The sequence below is a fragment of the Petaurus breviceps genome, unplaced genomic scaffold (assembly GCF_028583685.1).
Source record: "Petaurus breviceps papuanus isolate PSGF00001 unplaced genomic scaffold, PetGlider_PUasm1.0 227, whole genome shotgun sequence".
Classification (NCBI taxonomy): Eukaryota; Metazoa; Chordata; class Mammalia; order Diprotodontia; family Petauridae; genus Petaurus; species Petaurus breviceps.
In genome coordinates, this window is record NW_027185896.1 from 8965243 (window position 1) to 8982331 (window position 17089).

Here is a 17089-nt window from a genome sequence, read left to right on the forward strand (position 1 = left end):
GCAGCAGTGTAACAAACATGTAGCTTATGAAAGTTTCCATGTATGTAACATGTAACTGGGTGGTTTATGAGTGCATCGGGGTGCATATATAACAGGTTTTATCAGTATGAATGTATCAATATATTTCTAAAACAGCTTGCAACTAAGCATAATATACATCAGTAGCATGTGAAGGTGTATTCCTCTGCTCTACAGCTTCTTCAGCTTGTACATGTATCTTTATGTGTGTAAATGTATCCGTAGCCTTTCCTACCATTGGAGTGTTAAAGTTTCGCTATGGCATGTGAATGTAATCATTCATGGCTGAATCAACCTAATGGCATTCTTTCTCTGCCTTCGTTAATGTGTAAGTAGGTAAAGAGAGTACAGAAACCTCGGGGAGAGGGGAAGCAGGGCAGGAGGAGGGGAGGCATCTGCTACACTTGGGCAGGTGGAAGGTAGAGACTTTGATCCCCACAAGATGGGGGCATTGGTCCCCAGTACCTTGATGGCCCATTTTAGGCAGCTTCTTTCAGCCCAGCTTTCTGGGAGGATGTGCTGTCTCCAACAAGTCCACCAGGGGGACCTAAAGAGCCATGTGAGAATCACTGGATCCCAGGATTGGGACAATGGGTTTTGAGAGATGAAAAAGGAATGTCCCTTTCACTCACTATCTTTCCCTCCTCTCCCCAGACTGCAAGTTTACTTGCCATTATCGATGCCGGGCCCTGATCCGCTTAGACTGTTGTGGTCCCCGGGAACTGAGCTTGGAGCCTGCCTTGGAAAGAGACACCAATGTGGTATGGCAATCCTGGTGATCAGTAGCATTTGGGTGGTAGGACTGCTGGGCTAGGCTGGGAAGGTAGGAGGGCTGTGGAAAATGCCTTCCTCTTGGGTGTTGGTGGAAAAAGCAATGGATTTATTATCGGAAGACTTGAGTTCGAATTCCAGCTTTGCTACGTTCGACCTGTGCAGCTTCAGGGAAAATCACTTAAACTTTTTGGCTTCATGTTCCTCCTCTTTAAGTGATGGAATTGGAGTAGAATAGTTAGATGACAGGTAGCACTCCCTTCGAGCTCTAAAGTCTAGGATCCTTATGAAATGGAGACCCAGAAATTGGACTTTATTGAAGTCACACAAGCCAAGGGCAGAACCAGGACAAGAACTGAGTTCTGCTGGCTTCCTGAGAGAGAGGTCTTGGAGATGCTTTCTACAACACTTAAGGAAGGGAAGTTAGCCTGAGCATGAACTATGATGCATGTGCCTCCATCCCAATCCATTTATCCATGTGACCCCAGAACCAGGGCATGTGGGCCACTATACCACAAAGACCAGGCAGTCATCCAGCCTTTCTTGGAAGGCATCCTCTATCTTCTGGGGTAGTACATTACATTTGGGATAGATACTCATTTTTTAGCAAGTTTTTCCTTGTTTCAAGCCCAAGTCCATGTTTCCTTCCCATCTCTGTATTGGCCCTCATTCTGCCCTTTGGAGCCAAGCTGATGAAGGGCAATCCTTTTCCCATACAAAAGTCCTCCATATACTGGGAGAGTCTTCTCTTCTCCAGACTAAGCATGTCCGATTCTTTCATCTGTTACTTCTGTGATCTTGAGGCTTTTTCCCATCTCTCTAACTTGTTAATATCCTTCCTCAGACATTGTGCTCAGAACTGAATGTAGCTCTTCAAATGTGATCTCGCCAGGGCCACATACAGACTGTTAACTCCAGCCCTAGACATGTTTCCCTCTTAATGTATGCTATCAACTTTTTCTTAGAGTAATGTATTTTATTTTGACAGCACATTCATTTCCAAATATACAACTCCTCTCCTCCCATATCCATCAAACCCTCCCCTGTGACAAACATTTAAAAAGCAAAAAACAGTTCAGGAAAAACAAACAAACAACATGCTGTGTTTGGCAGCACACTCCACATTCCACACCCAGAGTCTTCCTCCTCTCCAGTAGAGGAAGGGAATGTACATTTGTTCATCTCTTCTTCACAACTAAGCTTACCTGGCATTTAGTTTGATTTTATTATTATCTCCATTTACATAGTTTCAGTTGTATGGGTTTTTTTCCCTTTGTTCTACATATTACTTTCATATTCATTCATATAAGATTTCCTATGATTCTCAGAATTCTTGATATTGATTATCTTGTATAGCACAGTAATATTGCATTGCATGAATGCCAGCTACTATGTTTCCAATAAATGATAATAATTGATGGTACCTACTTTGTTTCCAATTAACACCAGCTCTTTTGACTGCTATATTACACTGGTATCTAATGGGCTTGCAGTCTACTAAAATTTCCATCCCATTTTCACAGAAGATTCAATATTGCAATACTTCATCTTATATTTGTTGAAATCGATTTTTGAAGTAAGTTATAATACTTATATTTAATTTACTAAGCCCAGCATTTTAACCTGTTGAGATCTTGTTGGATGCTATCATATTTTAGCTTCTTTTCATCTACTTATTTGATAAAAAATGTCATCTTGCCTTTATCCAAATCATTCATACAAATATTTAAAATGGCATTTCATCAAGGACAGATTGCTGGGTCACTCCATTTGAGGGCCTGTTTCTAAGTTGACATTGAGCAGTAATTTAATGACTCTTCTTTGGATTTGGCCATTCACCCAATTCTGGATATTTTGTACCGTTGTCTAATTCATCTCACTCCATCTTGTCCTCCAGAGAAACATGAGAGATTGAGTCAAATGTAAACTACATCTCTAGTCTAGTAACCTTGTTTTAAAAGAATGGGATATTGGCCCGGCATCGCCTGCCTTTGACTAAGCCATGCTGACTCCTTGGATTATGGCTGCCTTTTCTAGATGTTGTTTTGGTTTTGGTTTTGGTTTTTTTCCATGATTGAAATCAAGCTCCTTGGGTAATAGTTTGCAGATTCCATTCTCTTCTTTCTTGAAAACCTGGACAGCATTAGTCTCTTTTCAATGCTGCACTATCCTTTCTGTTTTCCCTACTCTTCAATCATCACTAACCTGGTGGCACAGCAATCACACTGAAAGGGTTTTGAAAATAATTTTTACTGATATCTTTTTTCCACCAAAATTTCCTCCACTGTCCCTCCTTCTCCACTTTTCCAGAGAGGCATCCCATACAACAAATCATCTTTTTAGAGAAAAAAAATAGGAAGAAATCAGCAAAATTGACTGCTGTATCCAAAAAAGGCTGAAAATATGTGCAGTATGCCACACCTAATGTTTCCCACCTACGGAAAGGAAAGGGAGTGAAAACATCTGCTCACACATCTTCTTTGGAGCCGGGCTTGCTCTTTGTAATTTTCTCTTTTGATTGTTTTATAGTTTGATGGGGTTTTTTTTTTCCATTTGCGTTGTTGTAGTCATTGTATATATTATTTTCCAGCTCTGCTTCCTTCACCCTGCACCAGTTCATGCTCCTCTCTTTTCCTCATATTTATAATTTCTTCCAATATAGCAATATTCCATTACATTCATGTGCCACAATATGTTTAATCATTCCCCAATCAATGGACATCTACTTTATTTCTAATTCTTTGATATCACAGAAAGCATTTCTATAAATCTTTTTGTATATATGGGGATTTTCTTCTTATCCATGGCCTCCTTATAGTACAGTGTCTGACACATAGAAGATGCTTAATAAGTGCTTGTTTCCTTCCTTCCTCCTTGGTGTATAATTCTAGTAATGAAATCTCTCAGTCAGAGTGCATGAACATGTTAGGCACTTTCTTTGCAAGTTTCTTTCCAAAATGGTCATACTGATTCACAGCTCCACCAACAATGCACCAGTGTGCCTGTCTTCCCACAACCCCTCAACCATTCCCATCTTTTGTTATCTTTGCCAATTTGAAGTCAGTGAGGTAAAACCCCAGGGTTTTTTAAATTTGTATTTCTCTAATTATTATTGGTGGTTTGGAGAATTCTTTTAAATAGTTGTTAAAAGTCTGTAGTTCTTTTGAGGATTGTTTGTTCATATCGTTTGACCATTTATCTAATGGAGAATGGGTTTTGGTCATACATTCATATACAAATACATAGATACGTTAGTTGTTGTCATCGTTTCCCTATAGTCAGCTTCCCTATTTATCCTAGTACACTGAAAGTCTTTGAATAGGGAGTGACATGAGACCTGCACCTTAGGAAAATTCCCTTGGCAGCTATGTGAAGGAATGATTAGGGAGAGGGGAGACTAAAAGCCGAGAGACACAATAGGGGGTCATTGCAGTAGTCCATAGAAGAGGTGATGTGAGCCTGACTTAGGGGAGTGTTGTGTGTCTGGAGAAAAGGGGTAGTTGGGAGAGACGTTGTCAGGGTAGAATCAGCAAATTATTGGATATAGGATTGGAAGGAAAGGATGAGTCTAAGATTGATTCCAGTGTTGCAAACCTGGATCACTAGATGTGTAGTGGTTCTGTCAACAGAAATGGAAAATTTTAGAATAAGGGTAGGTTAGGTTAATGAATTTTGTTGTTGTGCATGTTTAATGTAGGCTTACTATGGGTCAACTAGGTGGAGATCCAGAAGACAGGTGGTGATACAAAATTCACGAGAGATTATAACTGGACATTCATATTTGGGGCTTATTTGTTTTGAGCTGGTCCTAGCCACATCAAGGCAGATGAGATCAACAGAAGAGAAAACATAGAGAAAGAAGAGTTGGGAGCTTGCAGAAAACCCATGCTTAATGCATGGGTGCTGGATGATGAACCAGGGGGTGGTCACACAGGAAGAAGCAAAACAGAAAACAGCAGATAAAATTATTGATGACCCCAATGACATTAGAGTAATTGTGCCTGTTTGGTACAAGTTTGGTACCCAAGTATCGAATAGCTTGAGTTCTCTAGCAGAGGAACCAAAGGGTTCAGGATATTCTAGGTCTTTTTTTCTTCTATCTCTCATCCCTACACTCAGCTGAATTTTCTGTAGGTACTAGAATTCCCAGTTACAGGATTTTTAGTAGAGGTAGATGACTGTTTTTATTGATACTTTAAATATATCTATATATGTATACTAGTGGTGGCAAAGTACTAGGCATCTTGGGGATGCCCATCAGTTGAAAATGGTTAAACAAGTTGTGGTGGGGCAGCTAGGTGGCACAGTGTGAATAGAGCACTGGCCCTGGTGTCAGGAGGACCTGAGTTCATATTTGGCCTCAGACACTTAATTAACATTTACTAGCCATATGACCTTGGGAAAGTCACTTAACTCCAATTGCCCTGCCTTCCCCCCCTCCAAAAAAAACAAAACAACCAAGTTGTGGCATATGATAGTGATGGAATACCACAATGCTATGAGAAATAATTCTCTCTTTGATTTTAAAAATACATGGAAAGGGGGCGGCTAGGTGGCGCAGTGAATAGAGCACCAGCCCTGGAGTCAGGAGGACCTGAGTTGAAATCTGGCCTCAGACACTTAACACAAAAACTAGCCATGTGACCTTGGGTAAGTCACTTAGCACCAATTGCCCTCCAAAAAGCAAAAATTAAAAAATAAAAATACATGGAAAGATTTGTATGAAATAATGAAGAGCAAAATGAGCAGAACCAAGAAAACGTTGAGTAGAGTATAGCAATATTACTTTAAGAACAATTTTGAGAAAATAAGTCATTTTAAGTATTATAAATACTCAAATCATCTACAAAGGACCTAATGAAAGAAGAGGCTGTCTCCAGAGAGAGAACTGACAAGTAGAAGTATGTATAGTATAGTTATATACCCACACACATGTGTATGTACATATATACATACATACATACATACACATGCATGTCTAATGGTAGCTATCTCTAGAATGGGGTGGGGAGAAAGGGAAAAAATAGAAAAATGCAAAGCAGAGGAAAAAAGAAAATAGAAGATAGCATAGAAAGTAAGTTATTGTTGGTTTGTTTGTTTTGCTTTTTGGAGGAGGGAAGGCTGGGCAATTGGGGTTAAGCAACTTGTCCAAGGTTACACAGCTAGTAAGTGTTAAGTGTCTGAGGTCACATTTGAACTCAGGTCCTCCTGACTCCAGGGCCAGTGCTCTATTCAGTGAGCCACCTAGCTGCCCCTAGAAGGTAGTCTTAAAAATAATGTGTAGTACTTATATAGTTTTTCAAAATAAAATAAACAAATGTAATTTTTTAGGAAATCCTCTTTTATGTTGTACTGTATACATGGAAATATTCTCTTATTTTGTCTTTATATATTTAAGTTCAAAATGAATTGTATGTATGTATGTATGTATGTATGTATATACAACTGTCACTTCCCAATAACAACTCCCCTCCCCCTTTTCGAGAGCAGCAAAGTTAAATAATACAAACCAATACAAGTACATCTTACTATGTGGGAAACAATTTACACCCAAAGGCTACCTCTTCTCTACTGAGAGGATGGATCTAATAATTCAGTAGAGGGTAAGGTTCTTTGGGGGTCAAAGGAGGGAACAAGCATTTATTTAGTACCCATTAGGTTCCATTCACTGTGCTAAGCACTTTACAAATCTTTTCTCATTTGATCCTCATAACCACCCTGGGAAGTAGGTGTTATTATCATCAGCATTTTATACTTGAGGAAACTGACATGGATAGAGGTTAAGTGAATTGCCCAAGTTCATACAACTAGCAAGTGTTTGAAGCTAGATTTGAGCTTGGGTCTTCGTCAGAGGAGGCCCAGTGATTTATCACATAGCTGCTTCTTTTTTTTCACTTTGCATACCTAAATTCCTATAAAGTAACCGTGCATTGGTTCATACATAGCTTCCTGTGTTTGAATTCCCTGTATTCTTCATTTCTTTCTGCATAATAACATTCCATTCCATTCATCTACCACAGCTTTTTCAACTATTCCCCATTTGATGGACACCTGATTTGTTTAAGTTCTTTGCTACCACAAAAAGTGCTGCTTGAAATATTTGGATATATATTTAATTGTTATATTCATCTTCAACTTCTTTGGGCACATATTTAGTAATGGGATTGATAAGTCAAACATTATGGACAATTTAGTTCACTTTTCTTGCATAATTCAAAAATAATTTTAACTTTACTGACAATTTTTTGCTTTTAAACCATCTTCCAAATATATCCATCCTCCCTCCCATACCTCAAGAACCATCAGAGAGATAAAAACAATTCAGCAAAACTAACCAACATAACCAAGCCTTACAATATATATAATATTCTGTATACACACCTCTGCAAAAATGTTTTTCATTCCTTCTTTGGGTCCAAGCTTTGTCAGTATAATTGAATGGCATGCAAGAGTGGGTTTTTTTTCCCCTTTGGGGTTGGGGGGGGGGTTATTTGCTTGGGTTTGGTTTTGTTTTGTTGGGGTTTTTTTTGTTTTGTTTTGTTTTGTTTTTTGAAATTTACATTGTTGTGGTTATGTTTATAGTTTTCCTGGTTTTGACTACTTCATTTTGTATCAGTTCTTATAAATTGTTCCATGCTTCTTGGTAGTCTTCATATACATTATATTACAACAATATTCCATTACATTCATATGTGAGAATCTGTTTAAAAATTGATGGACATCTGTTTTGTTTCCAGTTCTTTGTTACTACAAAAAAATTGCTGCTCTAAGTATGTTTAGTGTATATTGGGGCTTTCTTTTCATCTTTGGGGTATATGCTTAGCAAAATCTCTGGGTCAAAGGGTATGAACATTTTAGTCACTTTATTAGCATAATTCTAAATTAATTTTCTAGAATAATTCGATTGTTTCACAGCTCCACCAATGATGCATCAGTATACCTGTCTTTACACAGCCTATCCAACATTGACTATTCCTAATTTTTGTCACCTTTAACCTGTTGAGTATAAAGTGAAACCTCAGAATGACTTTGATTCATATTTCTGTTATTAATACTTTGGAACAGTCTTTCATGATTTTAATAGTTTCTGATTCTTTTGAGAACTGTTTATTCCCATCCTTTAACCACTTATCCAATGGGAAATGGCTCTTGTTCTTTTAAGTTCCCTATATATTTTGGATTTCAGACCCTTATCAGAGATATTTTTTTTCTTTTTGGAGGGCAATTGAGGTTAAGTGACTTGCCCAAGGTCACAGGGATAGTTTTTGTGCCACCTACCCGCCCCTTATCAGAGATATTTGATGCAAAGTTTTGTATATTGATCCCTTAAAGCTTCCCTTATCCTGGTTGTGCTAATTTGGTTCATGCCAAAATTTCCTATTTCATACAATTAACGTCATTTTTCATTTTGATCATCTCCATCCCTTATTTTATAAAGAATTCTCCCCCTGCCTTTAGCTCTGAAAGATATAGTTGACTGGGTTCCATTCTTTTCCTTCTTTTTTTGTGGCATGACTTTTACCATTCATGTTGCATATTCATTTTTTAGTTTATTGTGAGGTACAATGTAAGTTACTGGTCTAAACCTAATTTCAATCAGACAGCTTTCTAATTTTCCCAGCATTTCTTGCTCAAGTTTCCCCCCAAATAATTTATGTTCCTGAGTTTATTGAGCACTGTGTTAAATTGCTTCTGATTCTTCTTTATTTAGTTAGTTTTACTGCTTTACTTTTCTCTTTTTATCTAGTACCAACTGTTTTATAATACAATAGAACTGTTTTATAACACAAGAGAAGCACTATTGTTTCCTCATTCCTTCATTTTGTTATCTCCCTTGAGTTCTAGATCTTCTTCTAAATAAATTTTCTTCTCATTTTTTATTATATGTTATTCTGTATATTTTTAGCTCTATAAAGTATCTCTTTGGAAATCTAAATTATAAAACCTTAGCCCTGTAAATTAATTTAGGAAGTATCATTATATTACATTGGCATGGGCCAGCCATTAGCACTGAATAATAACCCTCCAGTTATTTATTTATTTGGGGAGTGTTTTGTAATTGTTATCTATATAACTCTTAATGGTACCTTGGTAGATAGATTCCTAGATATCTCTTCTATTTTGTAGTTGTTTAAGCAAGACTTCCCTTTCTATTATGTCCTTTGCAATTTTGTTATTGCTATATACAAATGCTGATGATTTCTACTTTATCTTGTATCCTGTGATTGTCTCAATTTATTTGTTGAGAAAGAGTCCAAGCCATGAAGGAACTGAAGGAATAAGGACTCATTGCCAAGGACAGCAGTAGAAACAGCAAGGACCTCAGTGAGGTCAGCAGAACCACAGAGAGCAGTGACATCAAGGATAGCTCAGAAGCCTCCAGTTCAGTGTCCTTAAGTCCCAAGTCTGAGATTCTGCTGTCCTTAAGCCACCCAGACGGCTGTCTCTCTCCTATCCTCGCTCACAGATCAGTCCTTCTATTTGAGCCATTTGGGGTCCTGAAGGTTGCATTAAAAAAAACAACCACAAAAACTTGCAGATTCTCTGGAGTTATCTAGGTAAAACCACCATGTCATTATCAAATAAGGATAGTTTTGTCTCCTCTTTGCCTATTCTTATGCCTTTATTCTCTCTCATCTTATTCCTATAGTAGCATTTCAATTATGGACCCATAAAGGATATAAGTTCATATCATTTAGTCAAAGAGAAGATTTCCATGTCTCTTCCATGGTTCTTCCATAAGGGTAAGAATCACCCCCCCCCTTGGCTTTCTCTATTCCTGTCCCCTCCCCCAGTCTATCTCTCTCTTTTCCCTACTAAATCATACATGCTGAGGCTGATGAACTCTTGGCTTCTCCAGGGAGAGACCACAGTCCAAGGGTTAACACTTGGTTTCTCTTGCTTTTCTCCACCCCCTTCCCATCTAGTGGACCTGATGAATATACAACACTAATGAGCTGCACCTTCCAGAAAACTATCAGATAGAATACTATCTCCACTGTGGTATATCCTGGGCTCAGTTCCCTTATGTTTCTGAGGATGAGAATGGGACACTTATGGGCTATATTCTGGCCAAGGTGAAGAAAGACCCAGATGATATCCACCAGAAACACATCACATCCCTGGCTACATAATGTTCCCACTGCTTGCTTTGTCTAACACAGGAACTCATGGATCAGACCCCAGGGGCCATGCATGATCAAAGACTTCAGTCCCCAATATGTCCATCTGAGTATCAGGAAAAGTAACTGTGCAGCTTTACACATGTGTTCCAATGCCCTTCAGATCAGTAAAGCCGAGCCCACACGCTCTGCAAACAAGGACAAAATATATCCTACAAAGTGGAATCTGACCTAGACTGCAGAAAAGCTGAAAAAGAGAAAGGTAAACACTTGGTGTTAACCTCTGTGAAGAACAAGATGGATCCCAAAGTCATCCACATGGGGGAGTGCTGCTGTCAGAGGAAGGAATAAGGACTCACTGCCAAGGACAGCAGTAGTAACAGCAAGGACCTCAGTGAGGTCAGCAGAACCACAGAGAGCAGTGACATCAAGGATAGCTCAAAAGCCTCCAGTTCAGTGTCCTTAAGTCCCAAGTCTGAGATTCTGCTGTCCTTAAACCATCCAGACTACTGTCTCTTTCCTATCCTCGCTCACAGATCAGTCCTTCTATTTGAGCCATTTGGGGCCCTGAAGGTTGCATTAAAAAAACAACAACAAAAAAAACTTGCTGATTCTCTAGGGTTAGTTAGGTAAAACCACCATGTCATTATCAAATAAGGATAATTTTGTCTCCTCTTTGCCTATTCTTATGCCTTTATTTTCTCTCTCATCTTATTCCTATAGTAGCATTTCTAGAACGAGAATGGAGAAATGGGGGCATCTTTGCTTTTACTACATTATTCATTCTCTATATCCAGAATGGTCAGATCACTTCATGTCTCCACCAGTACTCCCTCCAGCATTGACAATTCCCATCTTTTGCATTTTTACTAATTTGCCTGGTTGTGAAATGAAACCTCTGAGTTGTTTGGATTTGAATCTCTTAATATTTATTACTTGGAGCATGTTTTCATTAGCTTATTTACAATTTGTAAGTCTTCTGAAAAATAGTTTCTTTTGCATTGGAGAATGGCACTAGGTCAGAGGTCTTTAACCTAGACTTCATTGCCTTTTTTAAAATATCATCTTGACATCTTGATAACTGTATTTCAATATAATTGGTTTCTTTTATAATCCTGTGTGTTTTATTTTATAACTTTGAAAACTTTATTCCAAGAAGTAATCCACGGGTTTCACCAAAGGGTTCAAAAAATGATGCAAAAAATGTTAAGAACTTCTGCTATTGGTGTTAAATATTTTTTTGTCAATTGCCTGTACATCTTGGGCATTTTTTTAAACAAAATTTAATGCAAAGATGTTTTCCCCATATGACAGCTCCTGATTTTAGCTAAATTGATTTTGTTCGCACAAAAACTTTAAAATTTTCTCTACTTTAGGTAAGCACTTCCAGTTAAGATGGCAGCATGAAGAGTTCTGTGATTTTAATGGCCTTTTTTGTCTCTTGGAACTCCTTTTTTATCCCTGGTTTGGTGATCAACTTCCCCCGTTCCCAACCACATATCTTAAAGGCATCTCTTTCTGTTCTCTAATTGTTTATGGAATGACCTTTAAATGCAGGTCCTCTCCATTTGGGAGTCATTGTGGCACATAAGATGCTGGTCTAAACCTCTTTTCTACCAAACTTCTTTCCAGTTTTCCTAGTTTGATGAATATTCTTCCCCACCCTCCCAATAGTTTTTGTTCTTGGGTTTATATGTAGATGATTTTTTTTCCTAAGCAGTTAGTTATGAAAGGAAGAAGAGCTAGAGAAACATAGCTTGAAGGGACTTACAGGTCAAGTGAAGGCTTCTCAAGGATAGGGGAACCCAGGGCATATTTGTAGGCAGCAGGAGCCAATAGACAAGAAGAGGTAAAAGATGAGAGAAAGAAAACTGATTGAAGGGGCAAGCTCCTGGAAGAAAGAAGAAGGTATGGGATCAAAGACACAGATAGAGTCATTGGCCTTGTGCAAAAGGGACCACCTTCTGCACAAAAAGAGAAGAGAAATGGGGTGACGTAGAGTTTTGAGGTATGGAAGGAACAACAATGAACTTCAAGAGGAAGGAAGGGAAAATGACCTTCAGGTGTGTAGGTGAATCAAAGAACACTAGTCATAATACATTTCAAAGGTAGAGATTTGCTGAGTGATGACAAAAAGGAGAGAATTTGCAGGTGAGGAAAAAGAGGTATGTTGCTCCTCTCCTGCTCCAGTGTGTTGGTATCTGAGAAGAAGTGTCCAATACTAAAGATTAGAGCAAAGAAACCGTGTCATATGGAGGGAGTCCGTTTTCACTGAATACAAAAAAATAGAAAGAAGGAAAAGGTCTAGGATGAATGAATGAAAAAGTATATATTTTTTAATGATCTTGGTCTTTCTTTATTGCTTTTGTATAAGATCCAAAAAGAAACATGGGTCACATTTGCCACTTTTAAGTAAAATCTAGGAATATCAATTGATGGCATGATCTTTGCAACAAAGGCCAGCAATCAAAACTTCATTTCCCTTGATAAAATTCAAGCAACCATTACTGGAATCAGAGACAGTTGTTTTCTTCTCTTTTTTTCTTTCTTTCCTTTTTCTTTTCCCTTCTTAATTAGCTATACTGGACAACTATCATGATAGCAAGATAGGTCTTTGGCTTCCACCACAACTTTGAAAAAGTATTTACTAGGCATTTATTCTGTGTGGAGCACTGTGTTAAAGCAAGACAATCCCTAGTCTTGAGTTTACATATTAATGGGGGGGGTAATATGAATGGGGTTTCAGATGCAAAGCAGATAGAAGGTCCCCATAGTTCTCAGGGTTCTGCAGCATAGCAGATGGCAATGCATCTTCTTTAATGACATTTCCACTGCTAAAACCATATCCATTTCTGATGTTGAACCATTTGACAGTGCCAAGGACTTTAGTAGTGAGAGCTTCCTTTTCAAGGTCCTCAGCACCTGAAGTATCTACAGAGAAAGTTGCCAAGCCACATCTACACAAGAGTTGCTTCTCTTGATGGTGGCTGTGGGGGTTGGACTGGAACCAATAAGCCAGACCGGCAGCCTAGGAGGCTTGGCTCTTCCCTGCTTATCAGTGGCACTTGGTCAATGATTTGATGTTACTGGTGCCAAGGATGGCTGACTCCTTCTTTACAGGGACTACCCCCCCTTAATAATGAATTCAGAAACCAGTGGTCAGGTTCTTGGGCTCAGGGTCTTGGGCTATCTCCATCATGGTCTGAGAGAAGGTAGTGGTCAAGGTAGAGTTAGTAGTTTTACTCACTTGGACTATTCTGCCTCTTTGTCTCTTCCCCCAGAATGCCTTGCTACTTCAGCTTGGACAGCTTGCCCTCCTTCAAGTTGCAGTTGGTCAGTTAGAATGAGGAAAGTTTATTAACAATAGAATAAGGTCCTGGAGGGCACAATGGAAGGGGAGGGCAGAGCAGAATAAAGCCTAGGGAGGTATAGTACTAATGGGAGTGGGAATGAAAGTTTAAAAAGTGGTAACCAGAGGAGGGGCTTTCACCTTAGCTGATGAATTAATTGTTAGGGATTAGAGGAGGAAAAGATGGGAGTTTGCCAGCCAGAGAAGGTAATGAGTGCAAGTTGACTGAGATTTATAACCTACCACTGCTTTCCCGCGCCCCCCCCCCCAGCACCAGGATCTTGTGATGACATAAAAGGACCCTTAGTTTGTTCTCTTTCCAAACATAAGGAGGAAGAGAGTACAGCCAACAGACTGATCTAGTCGAGTGTCTATTGATCCTGTCCCAGATCCAGAATGAACTTGAAGCTGATAGCCTCACCCAAAATGTCAGAGGAAAAGATACCCCTAGACAAAGGCTAGTGGATACTTAACTACATGTGTGGAGCATCACAGCATTAGGGAAAATGGTGCCTCTGTGAGGCTCTGATCTCTCTAGCACACATTTCCCTTTTTCTCATTGGTCACCATCCAATTGAGACTAACAGAGAGTTGACCTAGGGCAGAGACAACAGTTAACCAAGGCTGCTACACTTTAATGAAGTCAGCTTCTGGGAGTTCTGTATTAGAGTGGGTACTGGATGTGCCCAGGGTCTGTAGCAGACAGTGTTTGTGTGCTAATGAATAGACTTGGAACAGCTGCCACAGAACTGGTTTCTTCAAGGCACCTTATGGTACTTGAAGTTTGAACTTCAAACTACAAATGCACAAAATGTCCCTAGCTTTCCCAGCCTTCATCAGCATGCACAGTTTCTGCATTTTAGTCTAGAGAATCCTTAACTGAGTGGTTGTTGAAGGATATAAACAGTTTTCAAAAGAACTGCAAACTATAATAATGATTTCATGAAAACATGCTCCAAATAACTTAGAGTAAGGAAAATTTAACTCAAAACAACTCTGTGCCAATTGGCAAAAGGGCCAAAAATGAGAAGCATCCACGTTGGAGGGATTAGGGAAAGATAGGCATACCTCATAACCTATTGGTGAAGCTAAAACATGACCCAACCATTCTAGGTAATAATTTGAAATGAATGAAAAATGATTACATTGTTCATACTCTTTGACTCAGAGGTCCTACTACTGTTTATATACCCCAAGAAAGTAAAAGAAACATAGGCCAAATATTCATAACATCATTCTTTATTCAAAGAACCAGAAAGAAATTAGGTGCTCATTCATTGGTGAATGGCTGAAAAAGCTGTGGTATACATGCTGATAACTGAGGGATTCAGAAAAACATGGGAAGATTTCTATGGGTTGATATGGGGTAGGACAAAATACACAACTGCAACAATGTAAATGAGTAATTGAAAAACCAGTGATGATCCTAGAAAATAGATAATAAAACATACCTCCCCCCCACTCCTGACTGGAAGGAGACTAACTGGGAAAAATAACATATACAGTTTCATATGTAGTCACTGTTTCAGATTTTTTTTTTCTTAATTGTTTTTCTTCATCACAAAGGAAGATTCAGTCCAAAGGGGGCATTGAAATTACTGCAATGCAAAGATGAAAGGCGTCAGTAAAACGTGTTTTTAATACAGAGGCAAAAATAAAAAATAATGTCTCAGGGACTAGATTATTTTCCCCCCAGATAACCCTTGGATTCTGTTCCCTTCCCCAATTTGGAATCCTCATCCTTCTTCCTGTCTCAGTATAACCCCCAAAGAATTCACTCACTTGTCATACAGACAATGGAATTTACTAACAGGAAACAAAGGAAAATGTAATGAATGTTACATCTGAAGTAGCTTGAATAGGCTGCTGCCATCTTTGAGAGTCCAGATTTTCTTTTCCTCCAGAAGCTCTTCTGTCTTGTCCCCAAAGGAACAGATGCATATAAAAGCCTTTTGTAGAAGAACACTCTTGAACATTTTTGAATCTCTGAGGACAAGGAGAAATCAAGTTTACATCATCAACACACACCTCTTGGTGTGGCCAGGAGTGATCACTGACTGGGGTTGGCCAGGCAGCCAGGTAGAACCTGCTGTCTTGATACTATTCTCTACCTTCTCAGCTGCCTAAGCGACCAGCTTCTTTCTCCATGTCAGGGAGCCAGTGAATATTTATAAAGCACTTACTGGGCTCCTGGAACCATTTCATAGACATACCCTGAGAGCTCAGGAGAGTCAGCCACAAAGCCTTTCAGTTGAACCACCAACAGTTTCATCATCCTTTTCAGAGTTCCAGCAGGCCCCTTGACAAGCAGGACCTCTGACAGCTGCCCTTTATGACAACTCCCCTCTACCCTCAACAAGAGGGCCTTCTGAGACTCCTTGGCATCCAAAAATCCAGAAAATGCAGGCAGGAGAACAGTTGTAGAATAAAGCAGGAAGCTATTTTAAACAGGGATTAAAGCAACCAGGGCTGTACTTAGATGATAAAAGACCAATGAATCATAGCAGCTGGAAAGAAACTTAGGGATCACCTAAGTCAGGAGTTTAAGAAGCTGGTCCATAAATTTGCTTTTAAAAAAAAGCAACTTTTTTTGATAACTGTATTTCAATAGAATAGGTTTCCTTTGTAATTCTATGTTTTTTATTTTGTACTTTTAAAAACATGATTCTAAGAAAAGGGACCCATATGCTTCAACAGCCTGCCTAAGGGGTCCATACACACAAAAAAGTTCTGAACCCATGATGTAGTCCAACCCCCTCATTTTGTTGGTGAGGAAATTGAAGCCCAGGGAAGTGATTTGCTCAGAGAGACAAAGGGCAGAAGCTGCATGTTCAGAATTCAAACCCAGATCTTCTGACTCCCAGATTCAGTATTCCTTTGAACCTGTCTCCTTGTTCGTCTTGATTCAGTTTCTTGTTACTAATTTGATCTATGGAATGTCACTTCTCTACTCAGGCAGCATCCATAAAATGCAGTTAATGATAATAATCACAGGACTTTAGGGAGGAAAGCATCTTGTAAAGCTTAAGGCACAATGTAAATAAACTTTTTATTATTCCTATGTACAGATAGAAAAAGGAAGGAGGAAAGTAGGACAGTTCATGGTCCAAAACATGGTCAAGTGGGAAGAATCCTGCACCAGAAGTCAAGAGACCTGAGTTCTGTGTGCCCTTGGGCAAATCCCTTCCTGATCATTTTCCATATATATATAGCATTTCAGACAGGGAGGGAGCAAGAATTATATGGTGGAAAAAGAGATCTTTCTCTTGGGATCAATAGGCTTGTACATTTAGAGAACTGAGTGTAGTGGGGCAGAAAGAGAAGCAGTTTCAAGATGCTTATGGAAGTAAAATTCACAGGCCTCAGCGACTAGTTGGTGGCAGCAAGGAATGGGAGAGAAAGATTGTGTCAGAGGTTTTGGTGACTAATTGGGTGCCAAGGGGTCATTAACAGAAACCACTGGAGTCAAGATAATCCTTTTAGAGTTGGAAAAGATCTTAAAGATCACTGATTCCAAACTTCTCCATTTACAGATAAGGAAATCAAGGCCCCTGGTCCCAATGGTAGTAAGTGGGACAATATTTATGGGGAAGGTCATGAGTTCATTTCTGGACATAGTGGATTTGAAATGCCAGCAGGACACTGAGATAAAATTTGAACTATTAAAATGGAACTGAAAATGGAAGCCTAGAATGGAGAAGAGATGGTCTGGGTAGGGATACAGTTCAGGTGTTATAGAGCTGCCTTCCACCTAGTGATTCATGGGAAAAAGCTCTGGATTCAAAAGCTGGATTCAAATCCTTCCTTTGATACTACTCTTGTGACTTCC

The 17089-nt window shown here is 39.1% G+C and overlaps 1 protein-coding gene and 1 pseudogene across 2 annotated transcripts in view; both read left to right on the forward strand.

The window, feature by feature from the left end:
* The window catches only part of RASSF1 (Ras association domain family member 1), a 37509-nt gene that overhangs the window by 9906 nt on the left and 10514 nt on the right, over positions 1-17089 (forward strand). Inside the window, exon 2 of one of the 2 annotated variants that reach the window (XM_069095640.1) lies at positions 673-779. The exons of the other annotated variant lie outside the window; for it this stretch is intronic. Within the exon in view, the coding sequence (XP_068951741.1) occupies positions 673-779 (107 nt within the window). The remainder of the gene's footprint in view (positions 1-672; positions 780-17089) is intronic. 2 annotated transcript variants of the gene reach the window in all.
* Positions 9506-13258, forward strand: LOC138166890 (N-alpha-acetyltransferase 10 pseudogene; annotated as a pseudogene).